Genomic DNA, 23876 nt, shown 5'->3' with positions numbered 1-23876 from the left:
ATTTATTGGCACCATCATGATACAATCCGTGTATTAAATTCATCTGGGAATGCAGATCTTGTCAGCTGCATCATTGTCCTTCAGGACACATATTCTAAGTTGAATATTTAAGGGAGGAAAACGTAGACAATACTTTCAGAGTTGATTATTTCATTAACCTTTTGGATATTACTGGCACCTCCATGGTTAACTGAGAATATAATCACACTTTAAGCTAAGTTATCTACTCTCAAAGACAGCTTCAAATGAACAGTTTCAACTAGCACTGAGCTCAATACGAAACTGGAATATTGATGTTGTTCATCACCACTCTTGCTCCACATTAATGTGATTGCTGCTAATAGCATCATGGCTTTCTCTAACTCCTGAACGAAATAAATTCCTTTCAGAACACAGCCACCTATAAATGTGGGGAAAGCTCGATACCCTGGTGTGGTTCCTCACTTGGTTTTCTACGGGAATACACAAGGAATGGCCCTTTTCAAAGAACGAGATTAGTCTGTGGGTCAGCAATAAAATCAATTGGAATCCAAGATAACGGAATCACTCAGAATTTCCGAGAGGTCAGCGAAGTCAGCAGGACTTTGTCCTTTGAGCAGGTAAACAAAGCACGAGGACAACATCTCTGTCTCTCTTACAGCTCTGAGGAAGGATCTTCAGGTCAGACTTTGCGATGTATCACTTACCAGCCTACTGTAGGAGTGATCTGTCCTACACTACCAGGAGACAAAGAATACAAAGCAGCCAGTTCAGGACCTTGAGGTGACCGATGCAAACCTGTACAACATAAAAATGGGCAGTTAGAAAGTTTTACCCACCGCATACACTTCGGAGCAGACAATCTTCTAGACAATGATCAAGATTATGTTGCTTGTACAGAAACACGTTACTCACCTATAACATCCACTTACATACAGCATGTTCTTTTCTATGTGACATAATTATCTGAACCATAAATTGGTCCTGCAATCTCAGCAACAAATTTTGGCACTGGTTGTAGCTACGCAGGCAGCTCATCACACAAGTCAATTTTGGATCACTTACTTCATGATCCCTCAAGTAAGTTCCAGAAGATTGGGACGCACAATGACAAGTTGGAATGGGTTGTATTGGTCAATCAATGGGACTGCTGAGTTGGAGAAATAATTCCTGGTCTACACATTCAGATTTTCTTTTAGTTATTAATCACGCTTACCTTTAGCTGGCAATCACGGGGAACATTGGAGACTTGTGATCTTAGCTGATGCAGGCTTGTCCTGTTCATCTGTAATTAATTCCCTTCATTCATATTTTTAATGTCCCCAATACCTGTTAATGCCTCAAACATGAGCCCCATGAAGTTAGTAATGGACTCTGATTGGATGCAGGGTGCCCTACTTCTGAATTGGTATCACTGTGCCCATTTTATACCTGGCAAATGGAGCCAACATATACCAATTTCTACTGCAATATGCACTCAGATATAAAGGCTACTTCCATAATCTCCTGCTCCCAGAATGAATAATTACTTGCAAGGAGTATGGGGATTACAGTATTGTAGCCTATCTCTCACTGACCAATGTTTCTTTCACATGCAGTTTCTTTACTGGGAGCATGGATCATGGAGTTACATCTGGGTTTTTGGCCAACCTTACAGTGAAAAATCGATATGTGTTGCACGGTTGGACAGTGGTTAGCACTGCTGCCTCACAGCACCAAAGAGCCAGGTTCGATTCCCGGCTTGGGTCACTGTCTGTGTGGAGTTTGCACGTTCTCCCCGTGTTTGCGTGGGTTTCCTCCGGGTGCTCCGGTTTTCTCCCACAGTCCGAAAGATGAGCTCAGTTTGCCCCAACAGGCGCCAGAGTGTGGCGACTAGGGGATTTTCATGGGAGCTTCATTGCAGTGTTAATGTAAGCCTACTTGTGACACTGATAAATGAACTTAAAACATTCAGGTCTGGTGGGTTTTAATTAACATTCCCCCCCCCGCAATTCAACTCAATTTTATTGATTTTAAGGAAAACTATGTTTGCAGATAATCAAGGAAAACATCAAACTCCATATTTTAAAATCCATTGGAGTGCACGCAGTGAATTGAGTTGTGATTGCGTCCTGAGTATTTTCTCCCAATTCTCCTGAATGATTCTTTTATACAGTTCTACAAGTGTCAATAGTTCTCCAGTCTTCATGCAAGGGAGGTTTTTGCACGTGTAGGATTTAGGCAGTGAATGTTGGCAGGCTGGTTGACTGTGAAGACAGTAAGAAGTCTCACAACAACACCAGGTTAAAGTCCAACAGGTTTATATGATAGCACAAGCTTTCGGAGTGTCGCTCCTTCTTCAGGTGAGTGAAGAGACATGGGAAGTGACGTGAATCATGGGATGGCACAGTGGTTAGCACTGCTGTCTCACAGCTCCAGGGTTCAATTCCTGGCTTGGGCACTGTCTGTGTGGAGTTTGCACGTTCATAGAAATCATAGAAACCCCACAGTGCAGAAGGAGGCCATTCGGCCCATCGAGTCTGCACCGACCACAATCCCACCCAGGCCCTACCCCCACATATTTACCCGCTAATCCCTTTAACCTACCATCTCAGGATTCTAAGGGGCAATTTTTAACCTGGCCAATCAACCTAACCCGCACATCTTTGGACTGTGGGAGGAAACCGGAGCACCCGGAGGAAACCCACGCAGACACGAGGAGAATGTGCAAGCTCCACACAGACAGTGACCCGAGCCGGGAATCGAACCCGGGACTCTGGAGCTGTGAAGCAGCAGTGCTAACCACTGCGCTACCGTGCCGCCCATTCTCCCCATGTCTGTGCGGGTTTCCTCCGGATGCTCCGGTTTCCTCCCATAGTCCAAAGATGTGCAGATTAGGTGCATTGGCCATGCTAAATTGCCCCTTAGTGTCCTGGGATGCATAGATTAGAAGGAATAACGGGTTAAGTATGTGAGGTTACGGGGATAGGGCCTGGGTGGGATTGTTGTCGGTGCAGACTCGATGGGCCAAATGGCCTCCTTCTGCACTGTAGGGATTCCATTCTATGACTACATTTAATAACTGCACGCATGCACTTTCCAGCAGGGGTCACTGCATAGTGGTCAAGTGTGGATTGCCTGCTCCCCTCTTCAATCCATACCCCCTAAATCAGGGGGACATTAAAGCTGACTGCAGCACTCTTATTATCATCCTCGCATATCAGCGAACACGACACAGACAAGAGATTAAAGTTGTGTCTTTGCTCTGTACATTTTGGTGCAAAGCCATTATTAGATACACCCATGGGCGGGTCGAGGAGCTTTAATACTGGCGGCTCTAGATATAAGCATTACACATCTCAAAGCAACTTGCCCTTTCTGCTCTTCAGAATGGCTTTGGACTGTAAACTTGCTGCAGACACTTTTAATCGGAAAGGTTATGAAATGTTGATCGAGCACTCCATATTTTCAAAGATTAGCGTGCAGCATACATTGTGGTTTTATTTTCAGTTGTTTGCAGATCTTTGCTGCGGTTTTCTTGGAAGCCAATAGCGCTTTCTGGCATTGCACTTTTCATTTCTGTGCCGCACAAGCAGGAACCACACAAGGACATGAACCCGTTTGGTTCTTTTATACTTAGCCCCTATTCCCCAAAAAATAAATAGCTCACCACGTTATCACCACGTTATCCTCCTCCATTCGCAAGGGAAATCAAGCCCTTTGAAATATTTTATGATTTTTGTCAAGTGCTCCTCAGTCAATGAACAATGTAGGAAAAGTTCTCTAAATCTAATTAAGTATTCAAAAAAAAATCTATTTATATATTTATATGCTGATTGACCTGTTGTATATTTGCAGCATGTTTTCCTCTCACCTTGCAAATATTCTGTTTTCTCCTGTGTCTTCATTCTCTCTGTCTTCCACCCTCCCAGATGACTGAGATGGATTTCCCGTGGCTAAGCTGTAATCTTATGGCGCGGTCACTTCCTGAAGCCTATGCAGTTCGTTCCGCGTTATTTCCACAATTTCAAAGGTGCCGACTAGGATAGGGGGTGGGAGGGTGAACCTGCAGGGACAGGATTCCCTTTGGGTTCCTGCCCACCCTGGTCACACAGCGACTTTATGCCAGGGGCGGGCAAGGCCTCAGACAGGAAGTCACTCTTGTCCCAATTGAGGTCCTTAAGTGGCTAACTACTGGCCACTTAAAGGAACCTAGCCTCAATTTTTAGGCTGACAGGTGGATTGAATTCCCAAGGGAGAGACCCGGAAATAAAGAAGGTTATATCTTGGGCATTGGGGGAGTGGGGAGGGGGGGTGGTGTGTGTATGGAAGCTCCCTTCTGACTGGGGGCTTAAGGCTCGGTGGCCTCCAGACCTCCTACCTTCACCCCCTGCCCAGCTTATCTCATGAGATCCTGATTGCCCTCTTTGCGATCTCCGCCTCTCCCCCCACAGGCCCTCCCTACACTTCCCGCGCTGGGATCCTGACACTTGCATTGTTGCTGCAGGGACCGGAAAGCTTTCCAAGGCGGGACATCCTCCCAAATGAGGGGCGAAGGCTTGCCTAAGGCCAATCAATGCTTTTTTTGGGCGTAAATTGGCTGTCGGTCAGCTCGAGTCGGCAGGGATGTGGTTCCCACTGACTCTTCAGGTGGTGGGGTGGGTAAGCCCATCCCATCATAAAAATTCAGGCTGTAGTGTATTTACCCATTGAGACATTGGCCGAAAATTTCCCATCTTACCCAACGCAAGAATCAGAGTGGGTGGGACAGATAGGTCGGCGGACCATGTAAAGGTCCATTGAGCTCGGGTGAGAATCTTTGGTTTTGGGGTGCATGCAGCTGGAAAATCCTGTCCATTGGGGTGCGTCTATATTCTTCTTCCTTTCATGCCACCCAGATCAACCCAGATGAGGAAGTGCAATAAAACAATGTTACCACCGTTCACGCTGATGGGATTTTCCGATCCCGCTGCAGTGAATGGAGATTTGGCTGGACGCCAAGTTCTCCAACCTTGCTGCAGTGGGAGCCTGTCACGAATGGCCGGTAAGATCGCGCCCACAAACTTCATAATGACTGATTGAAGGATTAGCTTTGCTTTCAGGAAAGCAACCTTTTACTCCAATTGTAGATTTCCAGCATCAAGCAAGGATTTAAAAACAGGAACTATTTTATGGAGGAAGGAGATCATACAAGGGAAGGACTGTAATTGGCAGCATCACTTAAAGAGATCCTATCTTGTAATGCCAAAAATCCTAATGGCGTACTTAGAAGAAATCATGTTAAGATTTATGATCAGCATCATTCGCATGGCTGGTCTACTTAATGCTGAGTCCAATGAAAATTTATTCCACTCGATGGTTAGATTGCGTCAGTAGCTGATCTGTCTTGATTCTTTTTCTCTCAAAGTGATCTCATGCCCGCCCGTGTTAAAATTATTTGAAAGGCAACAGATATAAATCATATCAAAGTCCGTCATTATGTTGCAAAAGCTTTACAATGAAACTGATTTGTCAAATATCAGAAGTGATCAAATTCCTTGTAGAATTTCTGGGCCCAGGTTCATATCCATTGAGGAGAGGATCTATATCCTTCCATTTGTTCATGTTGCATTCAAATTCAGGCCTTAAATGTCACTCCGCAAGTTCAGTGGGGAGCTGTGCACAATGGGTATGAGAAATACAATGGTTTCTGACTCATGCAGCCTTTGAAAAGAAATGGCATCACTGCGAATATAATGACCCACTGGGCAACCTTTACACATTTTCCTCATTAGAAACATAGAAACATAGAAAACATAGAAAAACTACAGCACAAACAGGCCCTTCGGCCCACAAGTTGTGCCGAACACATCCCTACCTTCTAGACCTACCTATAACCCTCCATCCTATTAAGCTTCATGTACTCATCCAGGAGTCTCTTAAAAGACCCTATTGAGTTCGCCTCCACCACCCCTGACGGCAGCCGATTCCACTCGCCCACCACCCTCTGTGTGAAAAACTTACCCCTAACATCTCCCCTGTACCTACCCCCCAGCATCTTAAATCTGTGTCCTCTCGTAGCAGACATTTCCACCCTGGGAAAAAGCCTCTGAGAGTCCACCCGATCTATGCCTCTCAACATCTTATACACCTCTAATAGGTCTCCTCGCATCCTACGTCTCTCCAAGGAGAAAAGACCGAGCTCCCTCAGCCTATCCTCATAAGGCATGCCACTCAATCCAGGCAACATCCTTGTAAATGTCCATTCACCCTTTCAATCTTTTCCACATCCTTCCTATAGTGAGGTGACCAGAACTGAGCACAGTACTCCAAGTGGGGTCTGACAAGGGTCTTATATAGCTGCATCATTATCCCCGGACTCCTAAACTCAATCCCTCGATTGATAAAGGCCAGCACACCATACGCCTTCTTAACCACCTCCTCCACCTGTGGGGCCGATTTTAGAGTCCTATGGACCCGGACCCCAAGGTCCTTCTGAACCTCTACAGTACTAAGAGTCTTTCCCTTTATATTGTACTCCTTCATCCCATTTGACCTACCAAAATGGACCACGACGCTTTTATCTGGGTTGAAGTCCATCTGCCACTTGTCCACCCAGTCTTGCATCCTATCTATGTCCCTCTGTAACTTCCGACATCCCTCCAGACTATCCACAACCCCACCAACCTTCGTGTCGTCGGCAAACTTACCAACCCATCCCTCCGCTTCCTCATCCAGGTCATTTATGAAAATGACAAACAGCAAGGGTCCCAGAACAGATCCCTGGGGCACACCACTGGTGACCGACCTCCATTTAGAAAAAGACCCATCTATACCCACTCTCTGCCTCCTTTGGGCAAGCCAGTTCTGGATCCACCGGGCAGCAGCCCCCTGTATCCCATGCCCTCTCACTTTTTCTAGAAGCCTTGCATGGGGGACCTTATCGAACGCCTTGCTAAAATCCATATAAACCACATCTACCGCCTTCCCTTCGTCAATGTGTTTAGTCACATTTTCGAAGAACTCCACCAGGCTCGTAAGGCACGATCTGCCCTTGACAAAGCCATGCTGAGTATTCTTGAGCATACTAAACCTCTCTAAATGCTCATTAATCTCCATATATCGCAGTGATGAAAGATTACCATAGTCTTGTCTTTACTTCCTTACCACGCATGAAACTCATTTGCGGAACATGTTGCCCCCTTAATTAAGAAGAATCAACCACTGCATTTCTCCATGTTAAGCTGCACGGGACATGCACATGAGGTTTATCTTGAGATGAGAGATTTGAGGGACTGTCTAATTGGGGTTCTTGAAATGGTAAAAGGATTCGATACTGGGAAGCTGGTGGGGAATTTAGGATTGGGAAGCACAGTGTTCCAGTTACAGGTAGGCTAGTCAGGAGTGAACTCACATGGCCCTTTTCACATAATGGGTAGTGGAAATCCATAATTCTCTTCCCCTAGGGGCGGTGGATGCTGGACCAATTGAAATTTTCCAAGACTGAAATTGACAGATTTTTATTAGGTAAGTAAGTGTAGTAAAGGACATGGATCAAACACAGTAAATGGACCGTATGCTAATTGAATAGCTAAACAGCCTCAAGGAGCAGAGTGATCTACTCCTGTTCCTACATTTCTAAATAACTAATGCAAAGAGCTTCCTACTCAGTGAGATATTCCTCACATGTAGCGGATGTTGTCTAGGGTGCACAACCATTAAATAGCAGATGAGAATGACAGGATAATTCCCAATTATTCTGCATCATTATTTCTAAAATATGGAAGTGCAGCACATAATGGTGCTCCCTCCACCTCTTTCAACAGCTGGCAAGGAAACTGCCTTTTCATTTTAACAAGTTATATGCCCTTACTTCTGAATGGACCATTATTATGCCATGTCCTCTATGTAATTGGTGACATAAGGGCAAAGTTTTCAGCACTGCTCTGCCTGTTAATGGGTAGAACTGTACACAATGTGACTGTTACTTGGCCTTGCTTTAAAATTTAAAAAATTACAGAAAATTACTTAAACTTCCACTTTGCCCGAACACGAAACAATTTAGCTCAATCAAATCCAACACAATTTGGCTTCACTGCCCCACGCCAGCACGGTGGCACAGTGGTAAGCACTGCTGCCTCACAGCGCCAGGGACCCGGGTTCAATTCCCAGCTTGGGTCACTGTCTGTGTGGAGTCTGTACATTCTCCCCGTATCTGCGTGGGTTCCTCTGGGTGCTCCGGTTTCCTCCCATAGTCTGAAAGTGCTGGTTAGGTGCATTGACCGTGCTAACTTCTCCCTGAGTTAACTCGAACAGGCGCCAGAGTGGGGTAACTAGGGGATTTTCGCTGTAACTTCATTGCAGTGTTAATGTAAGCCTACTTGTGGCACTAATAAATAAACTTAAAACAAAAAAGGATCTAGTTGTAGCACAAGTCTATAAGTCATCTCTACTGGCTTCTGAGTGCCTTTAAGTGTCTGACTAATTTATTACTACTTTTGTATAGGTTTAAGAAGAATGCTGGCAGGAATTTTTGACTCACAAGAAAGATTTTCTGTATATGAGCAAACAGTATCTAAGAGGATGGCAAATGGAACCCTCTGCCATAAAGAGATGTTTTTCAATATTGTTAAGATGCTACATAAAAAAATGTCCAAAAATATGTCTTTGATGTGCACACTGAGTTTGACTATTGTACAAGCTATCATCTGTTACAAAAATTTCAGAGTTGCTGTTTTTCAGTATACAGGGATATAGACATCACAACATTAGCTGGTTATTTAACCTCCTATACCAGTGATAGGCAACCTAGGCTAGTGAGTGAGCTGCATGAGTGGGCCCTCCTTCATCTTAAACTCTTAGTTTGTACATATGTATATGGTTATGTGTTACCAATAAACACTACTGTTCAACCGTACAAGCCTTGGAACCGCTTAGTGAGGCCCACTGAACAAATCCTTACAACATGGTGGCAGCTCATGAACGATTCCAGAACCAAAGAAACTGATGAAGAACTAAAAGAACAGCACCTTGACCTGACCGGAGTGCACCTGAACCAAAGGTGCAAAGATTGCCCAAAAAGAAGCTCTATGGCAGACGTGGAGGGTGAAGGGCAGAAGAAGAATCCACTGTACAGGTTAAGGACTCCACCAGAGCATGTGGAGGACCATTGAGAATCCCTATCAATTGCAGAGTCAAAGGACCTAGCAAGGCTGAGCAAGCCTTTTAAAGCCTTCGGGCCATTAATTATACAGAGCAGTCTGCTCCGTTACACACCACGGCCGGCCAGGGTTCAGAATTGGTGCCATACGACATGGCAGCCATGCACTGTTAAAAAAAAGATTTTAAAAACTCAGCCATAGCTGGAAATCGCCCTGAAATACTCCAAAAATGTTCGAAAGAGCCCTGATCATTGATTTAAAAATTCTCTACAAAAGGTTGATCCCTCTGAGAATGGACCCACAATCTCTGAGGAGGCCCGCCAAAATCCAACAAAGTGGGGGAAGAAGCATTGAAAAAATGGGTACTGGGGTGCCATCTTTAAAAGTGAAACAGTATTTAAAGTTCCACTTCCCTGAGCTGAAAAGCAACCATGAGTAATGAATCAACACTACCAGATCAATTTGGGCTGATTGAAGGGCCAGACCAGGCACAGAGTAGGGGGCTTTGGTGAGAAACATTTTCAAGGTACATGATGGCTTCAGGATTAGATAAGAAGACAGAGGCTGAAGAAATTTAAAAGTACTCAGTAGGTCCATAGCCAAATACATCATTGCGAGGCAAAAAATAAATCAATCTTCAGATATGTTCTGAAATCTTTCAATACCTACCTTTATTTAAGAAGTAATAAAATTGTAGAGATGGCAAAATTCAACAAGTGAATTGAATAGCCTGGAGAACCTGAATGAATTATACAGATTGGCTGAAGGCTGTGACTATGGCAACCCTAAGTCAGAGCTCATTCGAGACCGAATAGCAGTTGGAATGGCTGATGATGCTGTTTGGGATATACCACTAGCAAAAGAAAATCTGACTAAGGAAAGCTGAACAAGTCTAAGACATTGAGATGTGTGGAGGATCCCAAAAAAAGTCCACAAGTTTGAGGTACTACATCAGGAAGAAGAGCAGCCCATATTTCTTGGGTGAGGTCAAAGATAGCACGGTAGCACAGTGGTTAGCACTGCTGCTTCACAGCTCCAGGGTCCTGGGTTCAATTCCCGGCTCGGGTCACTGTCTGTGTGGAGTTTGCACATTCTCCTCGTGTTTGCGTGGGTTTCCTCCGGGTGTTCCGGTTTCCTCCCACAGTCCAAAGATGTGCGGGTTAGGTTGATTGGCTAGGTTAAAATTGCCCCTGAGATGTGTAGGTTAGAGGGATTAGCGGGTAAATATGTGGGGGTAGGGCCTGGGTGGGATTGTGGTCGGTGCAGACTCGATGGGCCGAATGGCCTCCTTCTGCACTGTAGGGTTTCTATGATTCTATGATTTCTATCCCAAATTCTCCTGTTGGAATGCTGACATCTCTGTGAATGGTTACCTCATCAATTTTAAATTAGACACGGCAGCCAGTGTGACAGTCCTCTCGGATTATGGTTGAAGGGCCTCTAGTTACAAACACACCACTCTGTGGCCATGGTGGAATCCGACTTCTGGTCATAGGCATGATCCTAAAAACACTCTGGTATGTCGGCAGCTATTCAAGACTTTATATAATCTGAAACTAATCCTTTTCTCTCTTAAGTAGGGATGTTTGTGTTGCCCTCAACCTCCTCACAGTGTCAGAAGTCATCAAGACAACCTCTGTTGTCAACTACATGGTCTGCCACTCTCACTGGGATCTCAGCTCTGAACTGTCTTCACTCTTTGCAGACAGCAGCAGCTCCTCTTTTTTCAGACCACCAAACCTTCAGATAAGTACCACCATACTTTGAGCAGAAGACACTCGTAGGAACGAGCAGCGACAGAAGAACGAGCCCCAGCCTCAGGCTCCAACGGTTACCATCACGCAACGCCATGGCAACTAAACTGCAATCCAGCAGAAGGCCACAGCAGTGAGCTGATGCTGGAACAGGAGGATAAAGACAATCTGTACATCAGAGCACACACCTCAGCGAGTTCGAGGGCACAGGAATGAATACAGAGTAAGGGTCAAAGCCAGACTGCAAGTTGGGCTCATGCATGCGGAACATTCAAATGCAATGGAGATACACCATCAACTCCCAGAAAAATCATAGCAGGCCCCAGTGAAAAAGAAAACCCATGTTCATACAATGAAGGGACGATGTGAACACTCCCTCCGGAAGGAATGGGACAAGTCTATAATGTCTGAACAAAGCAGATGGGTCATTGATAGGGAAAAGTTCAACTCTGAGGAGCATCATAAAGTGGATCAGATGGAGACAACATATGCTGGAAAGACTAAGATTTCAACCTCCAAAACAGCAAAACTTGTCCAACTGAGCTGAGCCTATCACTCCTCCAAATGTGGCCAGAGCGAGGAGATTTAGCAAGCCTCCAGATCGTCAGAGTTCATAAAGTCAGAGACCTGAGTGAGGATGTGGAGAGGGGTCACACTGAAAGAAAGGTTGTATTGTAAATACATTGGTTAAAGACTTGGGGGGAGGTGTAGTATAAGAGTGTTTGGCTTAGCAAGGTTTAATGTGGGATTGAAGAATAGCACCACCTACAGTGTGATGTAGAGAAACAGACAGCCAGCAGACAGGGGACAGAGCTGCATGGAGCGAGTCAAGGAAAAGTCGGCATGAAGTTGTTGCTTAGTCAGAGCTATACTTTGTACATATGTAAATAATTATATATTATCAATAAACACTACTGTTCAACTGTACAAGCCTTTGAACCTCTTAGTGAGACCTACTGAACAAACCCTTACAAGATCCTCCAGACTTCAAAATCCAGTCCCACTCCATCCCCACACACTCCGGCAGGAATTCCCTGGTCTCAGGCACTACTGCCGCCAGCGCAAACAGAGAATTTGATGCTCAGCAAAATCTCCATTCACAGCAGCGGGATCGGAGAATCCCAGCCAGGGGCGAGGTCGGAGAATTCTGGCCTCCATCTCCAATTTCCAGTGAGTGACCTTTCTACCAGAGTAGGATAAAGTGGAGGAAATGTGGAAGGGAGTGGGACGTCATTGAGTCTATCTAGCCTTCTGCCAAGTAGACAGAGCTAAAATCACACCATAAAGTTTGATGATAAAAATGAACCTCAGAATAATGGAGAAATGCAAAGAGAAAGGCTCAATATGTTGAATGTAGGTTTGGGTGCAGAATGAATGTTCCTTCTGATACAAACTGTGGCAGCAAGGTTCCAACAAAGTGTTCAGAGCAAACTCCAAGTTCTACTTCAAACTAAACTTGACCACAAAGCTCCCAAACGTGATGACACAACTTCTTTTAAGTAGAACAGACTCCAAAGCTCAGTCTCACATTGACCCGACTTGACATTTAGATATTACTCACAATGTAAAGATCACTTTGCCTTTTCACTGTTATTTCCGGTCAAATCCCTGACACAAGTATACCACAATCGCACATCTCATTAATTAATTCAAATGCTTTTAGTTGCTTGGGAAGGAAAAGGTTAAACCACTGTCTGACACCCAATGCTAGTTTCATGCTTACAGATGCTGGCATTTATTTTTGTTAAGGTTAATTTGGAAAAAATAATTTCTGAGCAAGTTTTTTCATAGCTGTCATTGTGTTTTTGTTTTAAGTGTTGCTTTGTCCTTCGACCCACGAGGCTAGTGTGCATCACTGGCTTTTTTAACATGGGGTCAGGTGTTTCCTACAAGCGTGCACTTTCCAATAGAAATTACAAGTATGTACACTGGGAAATGTTTCATCTTCTTAGCCTGAAAAACTTTAAGATCAATCACTGGCATCCAGCTGAGATCAGTTCACTCAGCAGTTACTCGGGATGAAACCTTCTGATTTGTATATTTCAGCAGGGGAGGAGATGGATGAGCGGTATTATCACTAGACTACTAAACCAGAAACTCAGCTCATGTTCTGGGAACCCGGGTTCAAATCCCACCTCAGCAGATGGTGGAATTTGAATTTATTAAAAATATATCTGGAATTAAGAATCTACTGATGACCATGAAACCATTGTTGATTGTCAGGAAAAACCCATCATATTCACGAATGTCCTTTAGGGAAGGAAATCTGCCGTCCTTACCTGGTCTGGCCTACATGTACCTCCAGAGCCACAGCAATGTGGTTGACCCTCAACTGTCTTCTGAACAAGGGCAAACTAGGGATGGGCAATAAATGCTGGCGAGCCAGCGACGCCCATATCCCACAAATGAACAAAAAAAGGACACTTACTAAGAACTCAAGAGAGCTTTTTTCTCATTGCCTGGTAATGGGATTGCATTGAGGATTTTTCAGTCAGGGTTGGAAATTCAGCTAGTGCAATGAAGAAGTTTGCATGCTGTAGATTGTTACTCTCAATTGCTCAATGCAACTTTCTTTTCGGTCTTCACATCTGGTTTGATTTCTTCCTGGGAGCAGATCACTGACAAAATGATTTGCAAAATCTTTATATGAATGTGAACTGTTCCTTTAAAAGCGGGAAGATTTTTGGGAGATGGTAATGTGAGCTGCAAGCAGGAAGCTCTTTGTGGAACCAGCATGGAGAGTTTTATTTCAAGATGTTTGCTCAAGTCAGAATAATTTGACAGCTTGTCCACTGCCCTCTCTGAATCAATGTGCTTCTATCTGTTGAAAGTGAGGCAGGCCATAGTAGAAGTTTAGCCATTTCTTTTTCTTGCAATCATTGCCCGTTTCTATTTTATCACAACTACTGCCTTGTGCGTGAGGTTGTGTGGCATCTTGCAGACAGCTGTCAATGCCACCTGTAGCCAGCTGCAACAAAATGCTGGGATCTTCAGTCACGATATTCACTTCCAATTTAGAATAGAATACCTACAGTGCAGAAGGAGGCCATTCGGGCCATCGAGCCTGCACTGACCACAATCCCACCCAGCCCCTATCCCTGTAACCTGACCTATTTACTCAGCTAATCCCTCTAAACTACACATCTTGGGACACTAATGGGCAATTTAGCATGGCCAATCAACCTAACCCGCACATCTTTCGGACTGTGGGAGGAAACCGGAGCACAAAGAGTAAACCCACACAGACACGGGGAGAACGTGCAGACTCCACACAGACAGTTACCTGAGGCCAGAATTGAACCCAGGTCTCTGGTGCTGTGAGGCAGCCCTAATTCACTTTCTGTTTTTTTAGGGAGGGTACCAATTACAACTCCAACTTGGAACTGAATGGAGTGGATCTAATTGCGTCTGTCCCCGCTCCATGGTACTCAAAAGTTCAGTGCCACTGTATCTCACCAGACCCACGATATACAGATGGATCGCAGCCACCTCCCTTGAATCCCCTCTATTCTTGAGTAAGATTACAAACTGCTTCACTCCACTCAAGCATGAGATCTGGATCTGAACTCGGTTCTCTCACTCTACGAGTTAAATGTGTTACCGCTGCGGTTGTTATTTTATCAGCAGCATTAACATGTCAGGAGTGATTGAAACAGTGGCAATCTGAAGTGCCGATCCTCCTACCTGTTTTCTGGTTGATTTCAGCTGGAAGGTGCGGTGAGTGGGAACTGGGAGCAAAGTGCTCATTGCTGTACGAAATGAGAGGTGTGAGGGGATGGACTGCATGGGATGGCTGCACCACAGGAACCTTGTTTGACTGAAAGACAAAAGAGAATACAAGAGTTAGAAATTTAGTTTCTTCATTGGACTGGAAAGGTGAACATTACTTTAACACCTCAGTGATTGGGAACACAGCAATGCTCAATGTCATTACAGTAATACATATTCTTTACTTGGCACTAGATTTTGTTTCTAAACTGCTTTAGCTGCTCTGCCTTGTCAAATACTCCCATGTGGCATGACATGGATTAGATATTGTATAAAAGTCCTTCTACAATAAGTTGCTGTGGGTTGAAGTAAGTGGGAAGAAGATCACAAGGAACTTAAACATCCTGATCGGCTGATTTGCCTGCTTCTGTGCTGTAAATTCAATTTAATACTCTGTCCCTTTAAAAGCTCCTGAAATCATGGCAAATCTCCTTGACTCTGTCCCAATGTAACTCCTTAACCCTAATTTCAGAAGTGTAGGATTGTGCTTGCTAAGGACCAGTCTGAGACTATCCCTGATTGACCTAACACAGAACTTGTGTTGGCTTGATTCAAATCCATAAGCGAAAAGGAAATTTTCAATGTTCCAGCCCTTTTTATGGTTCAGCCCAAATAAACTGGAAAATGTTCACATCAGCTAAAGTCAATTCTGGTGTGAGGCATGCAGTCACCTTTCACCTGTGCAGCAGGGAGCACCTCATCTGTTCTATAAATGGATGGACATAGAGATATTCTTCTTGTTGTCCATGTCCCATTCAGAGAATTGACCACAGTTTGTAGATGTAACACATACTGAGGCTGCAGCTAATGATGCAGATCAACTCATTGAAGCAATGTACCTTGTGAATGTGTTAGTAGTTCCTTAATTTGTGTTTATCATTGGGTCATAGAGACATAGAGATTTACAGCATGGAAACAGGCCCTTCGACCCAACTTGTCCATGCCACCTTTTTTTTTAAACCCCTAAGCTAGTCCCGATTGCCCACATTTGACCCATATCCCTCTATACCCATCTTACCCATGTAACCGTCTAAATGCTTTTTAAAAGACAAAATTGTACCTGCCTCTACTACTACCTCTGGCAGCTTGTTCCAGACACTCACCACCCTGCGTGTGAAAAAATTGCCCCTCTGGACCCTTTTGTATCTTTCCCCTCTCACCTTAAATCTATGCCCTCTAGTTTTAGACTCCCCTACCTTTGGGAAAAGATGTTGACTATCTACCTTATCTGTGCCCCTCAATATTTTATAGACCTCTATAAGTCACCCCTCAGCTCCAGGGAAAAAAATCCCAGTCTACCCAGCCTCTCCTTCTAACTCAAATCATCAAGTCCCAGTAGCATCCTAGTAAATCTTTTCTGCACTCTTTCTAGTTTAATAATATCCTTTCTATAATAGGGTGACCAGAACTGTACACAATATTCCAAGTGTGGCCTTACCAATGTCTTGTACAACTTTAACAAGGTGTCCCAACTTCTGTATTCAAAGTTCTGACCAATGAAACCAATCATGCTGAATGCCTTCTTCATCAATTTCTGTTTAATGGTTACTTAATTTTCTGTTTAATAGTTACCGTGTATTTGTTCTTTCCAAAGATGCCTTGCTCATAAAACTTGAGATTTTCTAACTACAAACTCGTTGGCCCCAAAGCCATTTTGTTTCATCTGAATTCTCCCTGTTATTGGACTCAAATTCAGCAATAAATATAACATCAGAATGCCCAGTTCAAGACCAGCTCCCATTGCCCTCAGTGTTTAAGAAACCTGGATCATGTCCACACTTTCAATGAAAACAAACTTCAGAAGAGCCCAAAGTCCATTTGTGGCTTTTTTTTGAATGCTCTCAAAAGCATCATTACTCGTTTAAAGATAACTGTCTATAGGCGGCAGATTGTTGTGTCCTCTCCTGTGGTGAGTTTGCAGATATGAGGGCATTTAATTCGGGGACCCTAATCCACCTCAACCCCAATTAAGTCAGGAAAGACAATTAATGCCCACTTAAGGGGCATTAATTCAGTGGTGGTTGGGATGGGGTGGGGACTTGCCATGTAAGAAGCATGCCAAGCAAACCTTGGCATATTTTCTTGCAGACTCCTGTGGGGGGGGGGGGGGGGGGGGGGGGGGTGTTTTCCCTCGCCATTGTTCTCCTGTGCCTGGGCTCCTCCTTGATTCGAGGCCTCAGTAGCCACTACGTTTCAGGTGGCGCTACTGAGTACAGAACAGCTGCCAGCCTTTGACTGACCTGCAGCACCACGTGCTTGGGATTTCTGCCCGCGAGGTCCTTGATCCAGGGCAAGAGTTGGTGGCCCTCCTTGAAAAGAGGCACCAAGCGGGTCGTACTGGCTCAGCAGGTGGTAGCCGAGACCCCTGACACCTCCACAAGATTCTGCCCACTGCTCCAAATGTACCTCACTAATGTCCTGTATTAGATTACAATCTATTTCATAGAACTTTGAAGTCTCCTAATTGGTTAAGACAGTGAGTAATTGAGTCATTTAAACTAGAGGAGTCCTGGGTTAAATCCTGAGTGAAGGTGGATTAACGGTGGTTATGGAAATGCTGAAGAATTTTGCCTCAGTGTCTTGAATTAGAAAGTCCTGAATTAGGAATTGGGCAGCACAGTGGTTAACACTGCTGCCTCACAGCACCAGGGACCCAGGTTCAATTCCAGCCTCGGGTCATTGTCTGTGTGGAGTTTGCACTTTCCCACCCTGTCTGTGTGGGTTTCCTCCGGATGCTCTGGTTTCCTCCCACAGTCCAAAGATGTGTGGGTTAGGTTGATTGGCCGTGCTAGATTAGCCCTAGTGTCGATTAGCAGGGTAAATGTGTGGGGTTATGGGAATAGGGCCTGGGTGGGATTGTGGTCAGTGCAGACTCAATGGGCCGAATGGCCTCCTTCTGTACTGCAGGGATTCTATGAAGTCAGCAAATAATTTGTTTTCACTGCGCTCACTGATTTGCATTGATTTATTATTGTCACATGTACTGGGATACAGTGTAGAGTATTGTTTCTCGCATGCTATACAGGTAAAGCATACCATTCATAGAGTACATAAGGGAGAAGGAAAGGAGAGGGTGCAGAATGTAGTGTTACAGTCATAGTTAGGCTGTAGAGAGAGATCAACATAATATAAGGTAGGTCCATTCAAATGTCTGATGGCAGCAGGGAAGAATTTTGCGAGTAACACACTTGTGAGGTGCCTTGGGATGTTTTATTTAAATTGAAAATGCTTTATAAATACAAGTTGCTCTGTTGTTGGACTGCATGTGATTTGATGTTGGGGGAAGACAGGGTAGTAGGCTTCAGTTGTGTTGGCCACTGAAGCTAAATTGTTTGAGACACTGCTCAGGCTCAGGAGTGGCAAAATGTCATTTGGGTGAGATACCAGAGAGTGATAAGCCAAGAGGGCCAAATTGGCAAAAGAATAAAAGAAGATGCATGCCCTTGGGACACATTTTAAAATGCGATTTTGTTGACAGCAGCTTCACATTGACTGGAAATTTCAGTAGATCTTTGATAATTACATCCAAATCCTTTTCCTGTTCCATCTTTGCTAATGGATATCCCTTCATCATGTCCGCACTTCATGTTTCCTCTTGCCATTCGCATAAATTTACATTCATGTCCATTAAAATCTGAGGCAATCTGCTGAATTGGTCCAGATCCCTTTAAATGCAATCAATCTCTCCGTCCTCCTTCCCTGGTTACTTAGCTTAATGCCACCGGCACATTTTAATACATTCACTATTAAACAAGAAAGGCACTTCTCGATCTCAGCCTGACAGCTGGATGCTTGAAGCAGTTCTCTGCAAACTTTCACCAGTCACTGCCTCTTCTCTCAGTCAAACCTCCCCCATCATCTTTTTAGCATCATCTTCTGCCTTGCTTTGTTAGTTTTCCATCCAGTAAGATATTTTGCCAATAAATTTATCAATCCGACTGAGCCCACCATCCTTGTCACTCTGTTCCGAGGATCATGATGCCTGCTGGGATATATTCCCACAATTGCTGGGCGTGGGGTGGTGATGATGGTGGTGGGGGAGGGGGCGCAGGGAGGGTGGCGGCGGAGTGGGGGGTGGCGGTGCAGTGGTGTTGGGTGGGGGGGTAGGTGGTGTGGCTGGAATCAACAAGTTTCTGGTACTTTTCCCAACAGCATTGTTTTTCCTGTCTAAATGGGGACATAGAAACATAGAAAACAGAAGCAGCAGTAAGTCATTTGGCCCTTCGAGCCTCCTCCACCATTCATTTTGATCATGGCCAATCATCGAATTCAATCTCGCCTTCCCCCCCATATCCCTTTACCCCTTTAGCTCCAAGAGCTAGATCTATAGAAACGCTATATCTATAGAAAGTGTGGGCTATTTGACAAAGCTAAGGGAAGATGACTGGGACAATTGCAGTGGGGTGCTTTACGGGACATTAGTTCAGGATGCTTGGGCGTGTGTTCACAGCCACGAAAACCCTTCGCATTGTGGAAAGATTGAGAGGAGCAGCCACATGCTTGAGCACAGAAAGGGACAGTAACTCGGAGGGAGAATCACCTCAGAAGCAAAAGGCTCAGATGGCTTTCGATGCAGCACGGTGGCACAGTGGTTAGCACTGCTGCCTCACAGCGCCAGGGACCCAAGTTCAATTCCCGTCTTGGGTCACTGTCTGTGTGGAGTTTGCACGTTCTCCCTGTGTCTGTGTGGGTTTCCTCCGGGTGCTCTGCTTTCCTCCCACAGTCCAAAGATGTGCGGGTTAGGTTGATTGGCCATGCTAAATTGTCACTTAGTGTCCGGGGGAGGTAAATGCGTGGGGTTACAGGGATAGTGCTGGGAGGGATTGTGGCAGACTTGATGGGCCGAATGGCCTCTTTCTGCACTGTCGGGATTTTATGGATTCTATGATGCAACTCTAACAGTGTATGCATGCACAGAAAGACTTCAAGATGGACTAATATCACTAATCATTAAATCACTAAAAGTATATCAAATTCTGTTATATTTCTAATACAGTCATGTTTTTGGTAGAGAGGGATATTGAGATTCCTCTTTCCTTTCGAGGACATTTGACTGAAAGCCAAATTCTTGTTTGTTTGTTGTATTTTTTTTGCCTGCTGCACTTACCTTGTGCCAAAGTCTTTCTTTCATATGAATATAAATTTATTGCTTTGATCTATCATTGGGGAGCAAACATTCAATTCATCAATACTGAATTTGTGAAACTGATTTGAAACAAATAAACATTTCACTGGACATTATGTCCCCATTGTTTGCAAATGCAAAGCACAAAGGGCTCAAAAATCTGCCAGTCTTTCAACCTGGGCACAAATATCAACTACCAGCCTCCCATCCATTGACACTGCCTACACTTCCCGCTGCCTCGGCAAAGCAGCCAGCATAATTAAGGACCCCACGCACACCAGACATTCTTCCACCTTCTTCCATCGGGAAAAAGATACAAAAGTCTGAGGACACATACCCACCGACTCAAGAACAGCGTCTTCCCTGCTGCCATCAGACTTTTGAATGGACTTACCTCGCATTAAGTTGATCTTTCTCCACACCCTAGCTATGACTGTAACACTACATTCTGCACTCTCTCGTTTCCTTCTCTATGAACGGTATAGCGCACAAGAAACAATACTTTTCACTGAATTGATAATACATGTGACAATAATAAATCAAATCAAATCAAATCTGCCTGCTGGGAACCTCTGTCGATGGCCCTGTTGGACTTTGCTGGGCTGGAGGAGGTTCCCTTGCTTGAATACTCAATCCTGTCATGCAGCCATATTACTGGCAAAAATCACAAATACCCACCAGATGGGGGTGGGAGGGGGTGCCAAGACGCCTGACAAAAAAAAATCAATAAATTTCCCTTTTATAAGTTGACCAAAAGATTTGACTTCTGGAAAATCTCTTGGCCCCAATGCAGATTTTACTAATTTGCGTCCATTGCCTGCCGTTTTTCCCAGAATGGGTCGCTGCTGATAATCTCCCCCCAGGATCTGTTACTGCTTCTTCTGGTTTTAATAAGACCAATTTAAAACAAAATTAAGCTATCAATCCCAATTTTTAAACATCAAATTGTCAACAATCTGTTGCTTACTCAGTTCCGATTCTTTCCTCAATCCTTTTTCAACTACCTTTTATTTATTTTTCCTGACAACTTTCTCCTCTCCCCACTGCTCCTGAAAGCGTTGAGGGTAAAGCTTGCTTTGGGCAATAGCATTGAGCCGGGCTACTTGATACCTGCCTGATTTCAATTGATGTCAAGAGAAAAGGAAATCATTTCAGTGGAAAACTAGATGCTGATTTGCTTGGGGCTGCACAGTGGTTAACACTGCTGCCTCACAGCGCCAGGGACCCAGGTTTGATTCTCAGCTTGGGTCACTGTCCGTGTGGAGTTTGCACATTCTCCCCGCGTCTATGTGGGTTTCCTCTGGGTGCTCCAGCTTCCTCCCACAGTCTGAAAGACGTGCTGGTTAGGTGCATTGACCTGAATTGATTGGGGCGGCACGGTAGCACAGTGGTTAGCACTGCTGCTTCACAGCTCCAGGGACCTGGGTTCGATTCGCGGCTTGGGTCACTGTCTGTGTGGAGTTCACACATTCTCCTCGTGTCTGCGTGGGTTTCCTCTGGGTGCTCCGGTTTCCTCCCACAGTCCAAAGATGTGCGGGTTAGGTTGATTGGCCATGCTAAAAAGTGCCCTTAGTGTCCTGAGATGCGTGGGTTGGAGGGATTAGTGGGTAAATATGTAGGGATATGGGGGTAGGGCCTGGGTGGGATTGTGGTCGGTGCAGACTCGATGGGCCGAATGGCCTCTTTCTGTACTGTAGGGTTTCTATGATTTCTATGAACAGGCGCTGGACTGTGGCGACTAGGGGAATTTCACAGTAACTTCATTGCAGTGTTAATGTAAGTCATACTTGTGACTAATAAATAAACTTTAAAACTTTATCACCCAATATCCGTTCCAGGCAAAAATCAGTTTCACTCCTGTTGATCCACTGCCGCCTGGAACTCCATGGGCCTCCTTGGTCCTTTACCCAAATACTTCTTATTCATGTGTAAAATGTAAAACCATGCGGGAGAGTGGTGGAAAAGCGGGTAAAATCAGGTTAGATCATTTTCTGCTTTCCCCTGCAGGTATTATTGCTGGCCTAACGTTCCTCGATAACCACATGTACGTGTTGCTGGGGCCATAGGATCTGAACGCCTGGCACACTGGTTTCTTTCCACCACTCTCTATGGCTGCCTGGTGGTAAGCAGCCGTTGATAAGCTTTGAACTAGTGGCAGTTAAGATCTTGACATTTTTCAATGGAAGCAGAATCATAGAATCCCTACACTGCAGGCGAGGGCCATTCGGCCCATCGAGTCTACCCTGACTCTCCGACAGAGCATCTTACCCAGGCCCATCCCTCCCCCTCCCTATCCCCGTAACCCCACGCATTTACCCCACTAATCCCCCTAACCTACACATCTTGGGACACCAAAGGGCAATTTAGCATGGCCAATCCGCTTCATTAAAACATCCTCTTCTCCAAAACCTTATCCCCTTGCATCCTTATCAGATTTCCTCTATTCCCTTTAGATCCTGTCAGTTTCTTTCATGTCCTTTGGCAATTTGAACTGCTTCACTGCAATTGGAGGGAGCACCTTTGGAGTGTAGTTACTGTTGTAAGGTAGGCAAATATAGCAACAATTTGCACATAACATGTCCTGCGTTAAGGAATGAGATAAATGTCTGATTTAGTGGTGTTGATAGAATGATAAACGCTGTCCAAAGACACCAGAGTAAGCCCGGGTTCTGCACTGAACAGTGCTTGGAGTATTTTATATCCACTGATGGCAGATAGGGTCTTGAGTTTAGAATTTTACCTAGAAGACTATTAGAACTTTAACAAAGTTCTTAAATGGAGCTTTCTGTTTTTGTCTCTTCTGTTTTTTAATTACTCTTTCTGCTGGGACATTAAATGAGCCATATTAGGACAGCACAATGGCACAGTGGCACTGCTGCCTCACTGCGCCAGGAACCTGGGTTTGATTCTGGCCTTGGGTGACTGGCTGTGTGGAGTTTGCACGTTCTCCACGTTCTCCCCGTGTCTGAGTGGGTTTCCTCCAGTTTCCTCTCACAGTCTAAAGATGTGAGGGTAGGTGGATTGGCCATACTAAATTGACCCTTAGTGACCCAAGCTGTGCAGGTTGGGTGGATTGGCTATGCTAAATTGACCCTTAGTGACCCAGGATGTGCAGGTTATGTGGATTGGCCATGCTAAATTGACCCTTAGTGACCCAAGATATGTAGGTTAGATGGATTGTCCATGCTAAATTGCCTCTTATGTCCAAAGTTGTGTGAGTTAGATATATTCTCCATGTTGGATGTGCAGGGTTGCGGAGATAGGGCAGGTGGGTGCACTTGGGTAAGATGCTATTTCAGAGAATTGGTGCAGATTCATGGGCCAAATGGCCTCCTTCTGCATTATAGGAATTCTATGGTTATTGCTGAATAGGATCAGGTGAATGATCTGCTCTCAAACCTGCCAGATTATCAGTGTACTGTGGTTGACCATCAGAGAGATAACCGGGGATGGGCACTGAAGGAAGTTTTCTAATTGCCTGCCAATAGATGTCGGGGTGGATTAAAACCATTGATAAAAGATCCGAAAGGGAGATGAGGGATTTTTTTTTCGTTCAGGGAGTTATCAGGGTCTGAAACTCTCCACCGGTATCAGTTTTAGAAGCTGATTCCATAAATAATGTTTAAACAGAGTTGGACAGTTACTTAAGGATAAGGATTTTACAGGGTCCTGGACAAAAGGTGCAGACATGGGACAACAAATAAGACTGCCCTTTCAAAGAACCAGCACTGGCAGAATGGGCCGCATGGCTTCCTTCTGTGCTGTATGTTTCTATGATCCTTTCTCGATGGTTCTATGAAACACCTACTGCTTAACCCAGAACACTCAGAGATGATCTGTGATGTGTAACTCGGTGAGCAAGAGCATCATGCAGCTGCTCCAAGTCATGTTTTACCACGTCAAGGAACAACACTTGGCTTTCGAGCACCAGTGGTAGGTCACCCACTCCTAATGATTAAAAAGGACCATGTTTTTATTCCGCCAATCAAACCAAAAATAAGTTCGCTGAAGGCAGGAAGCTAATTTTTCAATTAATGGGATCAGTATCTAATGTACCTCAGTCCACAGCGATAGATTTTGGTTTCAGTTTGCAGCCTGTTTGCTTTTTATGTACTTTGGAACTGACTTCAA

At 44.7% G+C, this 23876-nt stretch overlaps 1 protein-coding gene across 4 annotated transcripts in view; it reads right to left on the bottom strand.

Annotated features, from left to right (window-relative positions):
- The window catches only part of tcf7 (transcription factor 7), a 218694-nt gene that overhangs the window by 49662 nt on the left and 145156 nt on the right, over positions 1-23876 (bottom strand). For all 4 annotated transcript variants that reach the window (XM_078230842.1, XM_078230839.1, XM_078230840.1 and 1 more), the window contains 2 exons: positions 14537-14669; positions 687-777 (listed from right to left, as the gene is read on the bottom strand). In XM_078230842.1, the coding sequence (XP_078086968.1) occupies positions 687-777; positions 14537-14669 (224 nt within the window). The remainder of the gene's footprint in view (positions 1-686; positions 778-14536; positions 14670-23876) is intronic.

The sequence above is a fragment of the Mustelus asterias genome, chromosome 16 (assembly GCF_964213995.1).
Source record: "Mustelus asterias chromosome 16, sMusAst1.hap1.1, whole genome shotgun sequence".
In the NCBI taxonomy this organism is placed as follows: Eukaryota; Metazoa; Chordata; class Chondrichthyes; order Carcharhiniformes; family Triakidae; genus Mustelus; species Mustelus asterias.
Note: the sequence above shows the minus strand (reverse complement) of the source record. Positions and strands in the feature narration are given on the sequence as shown.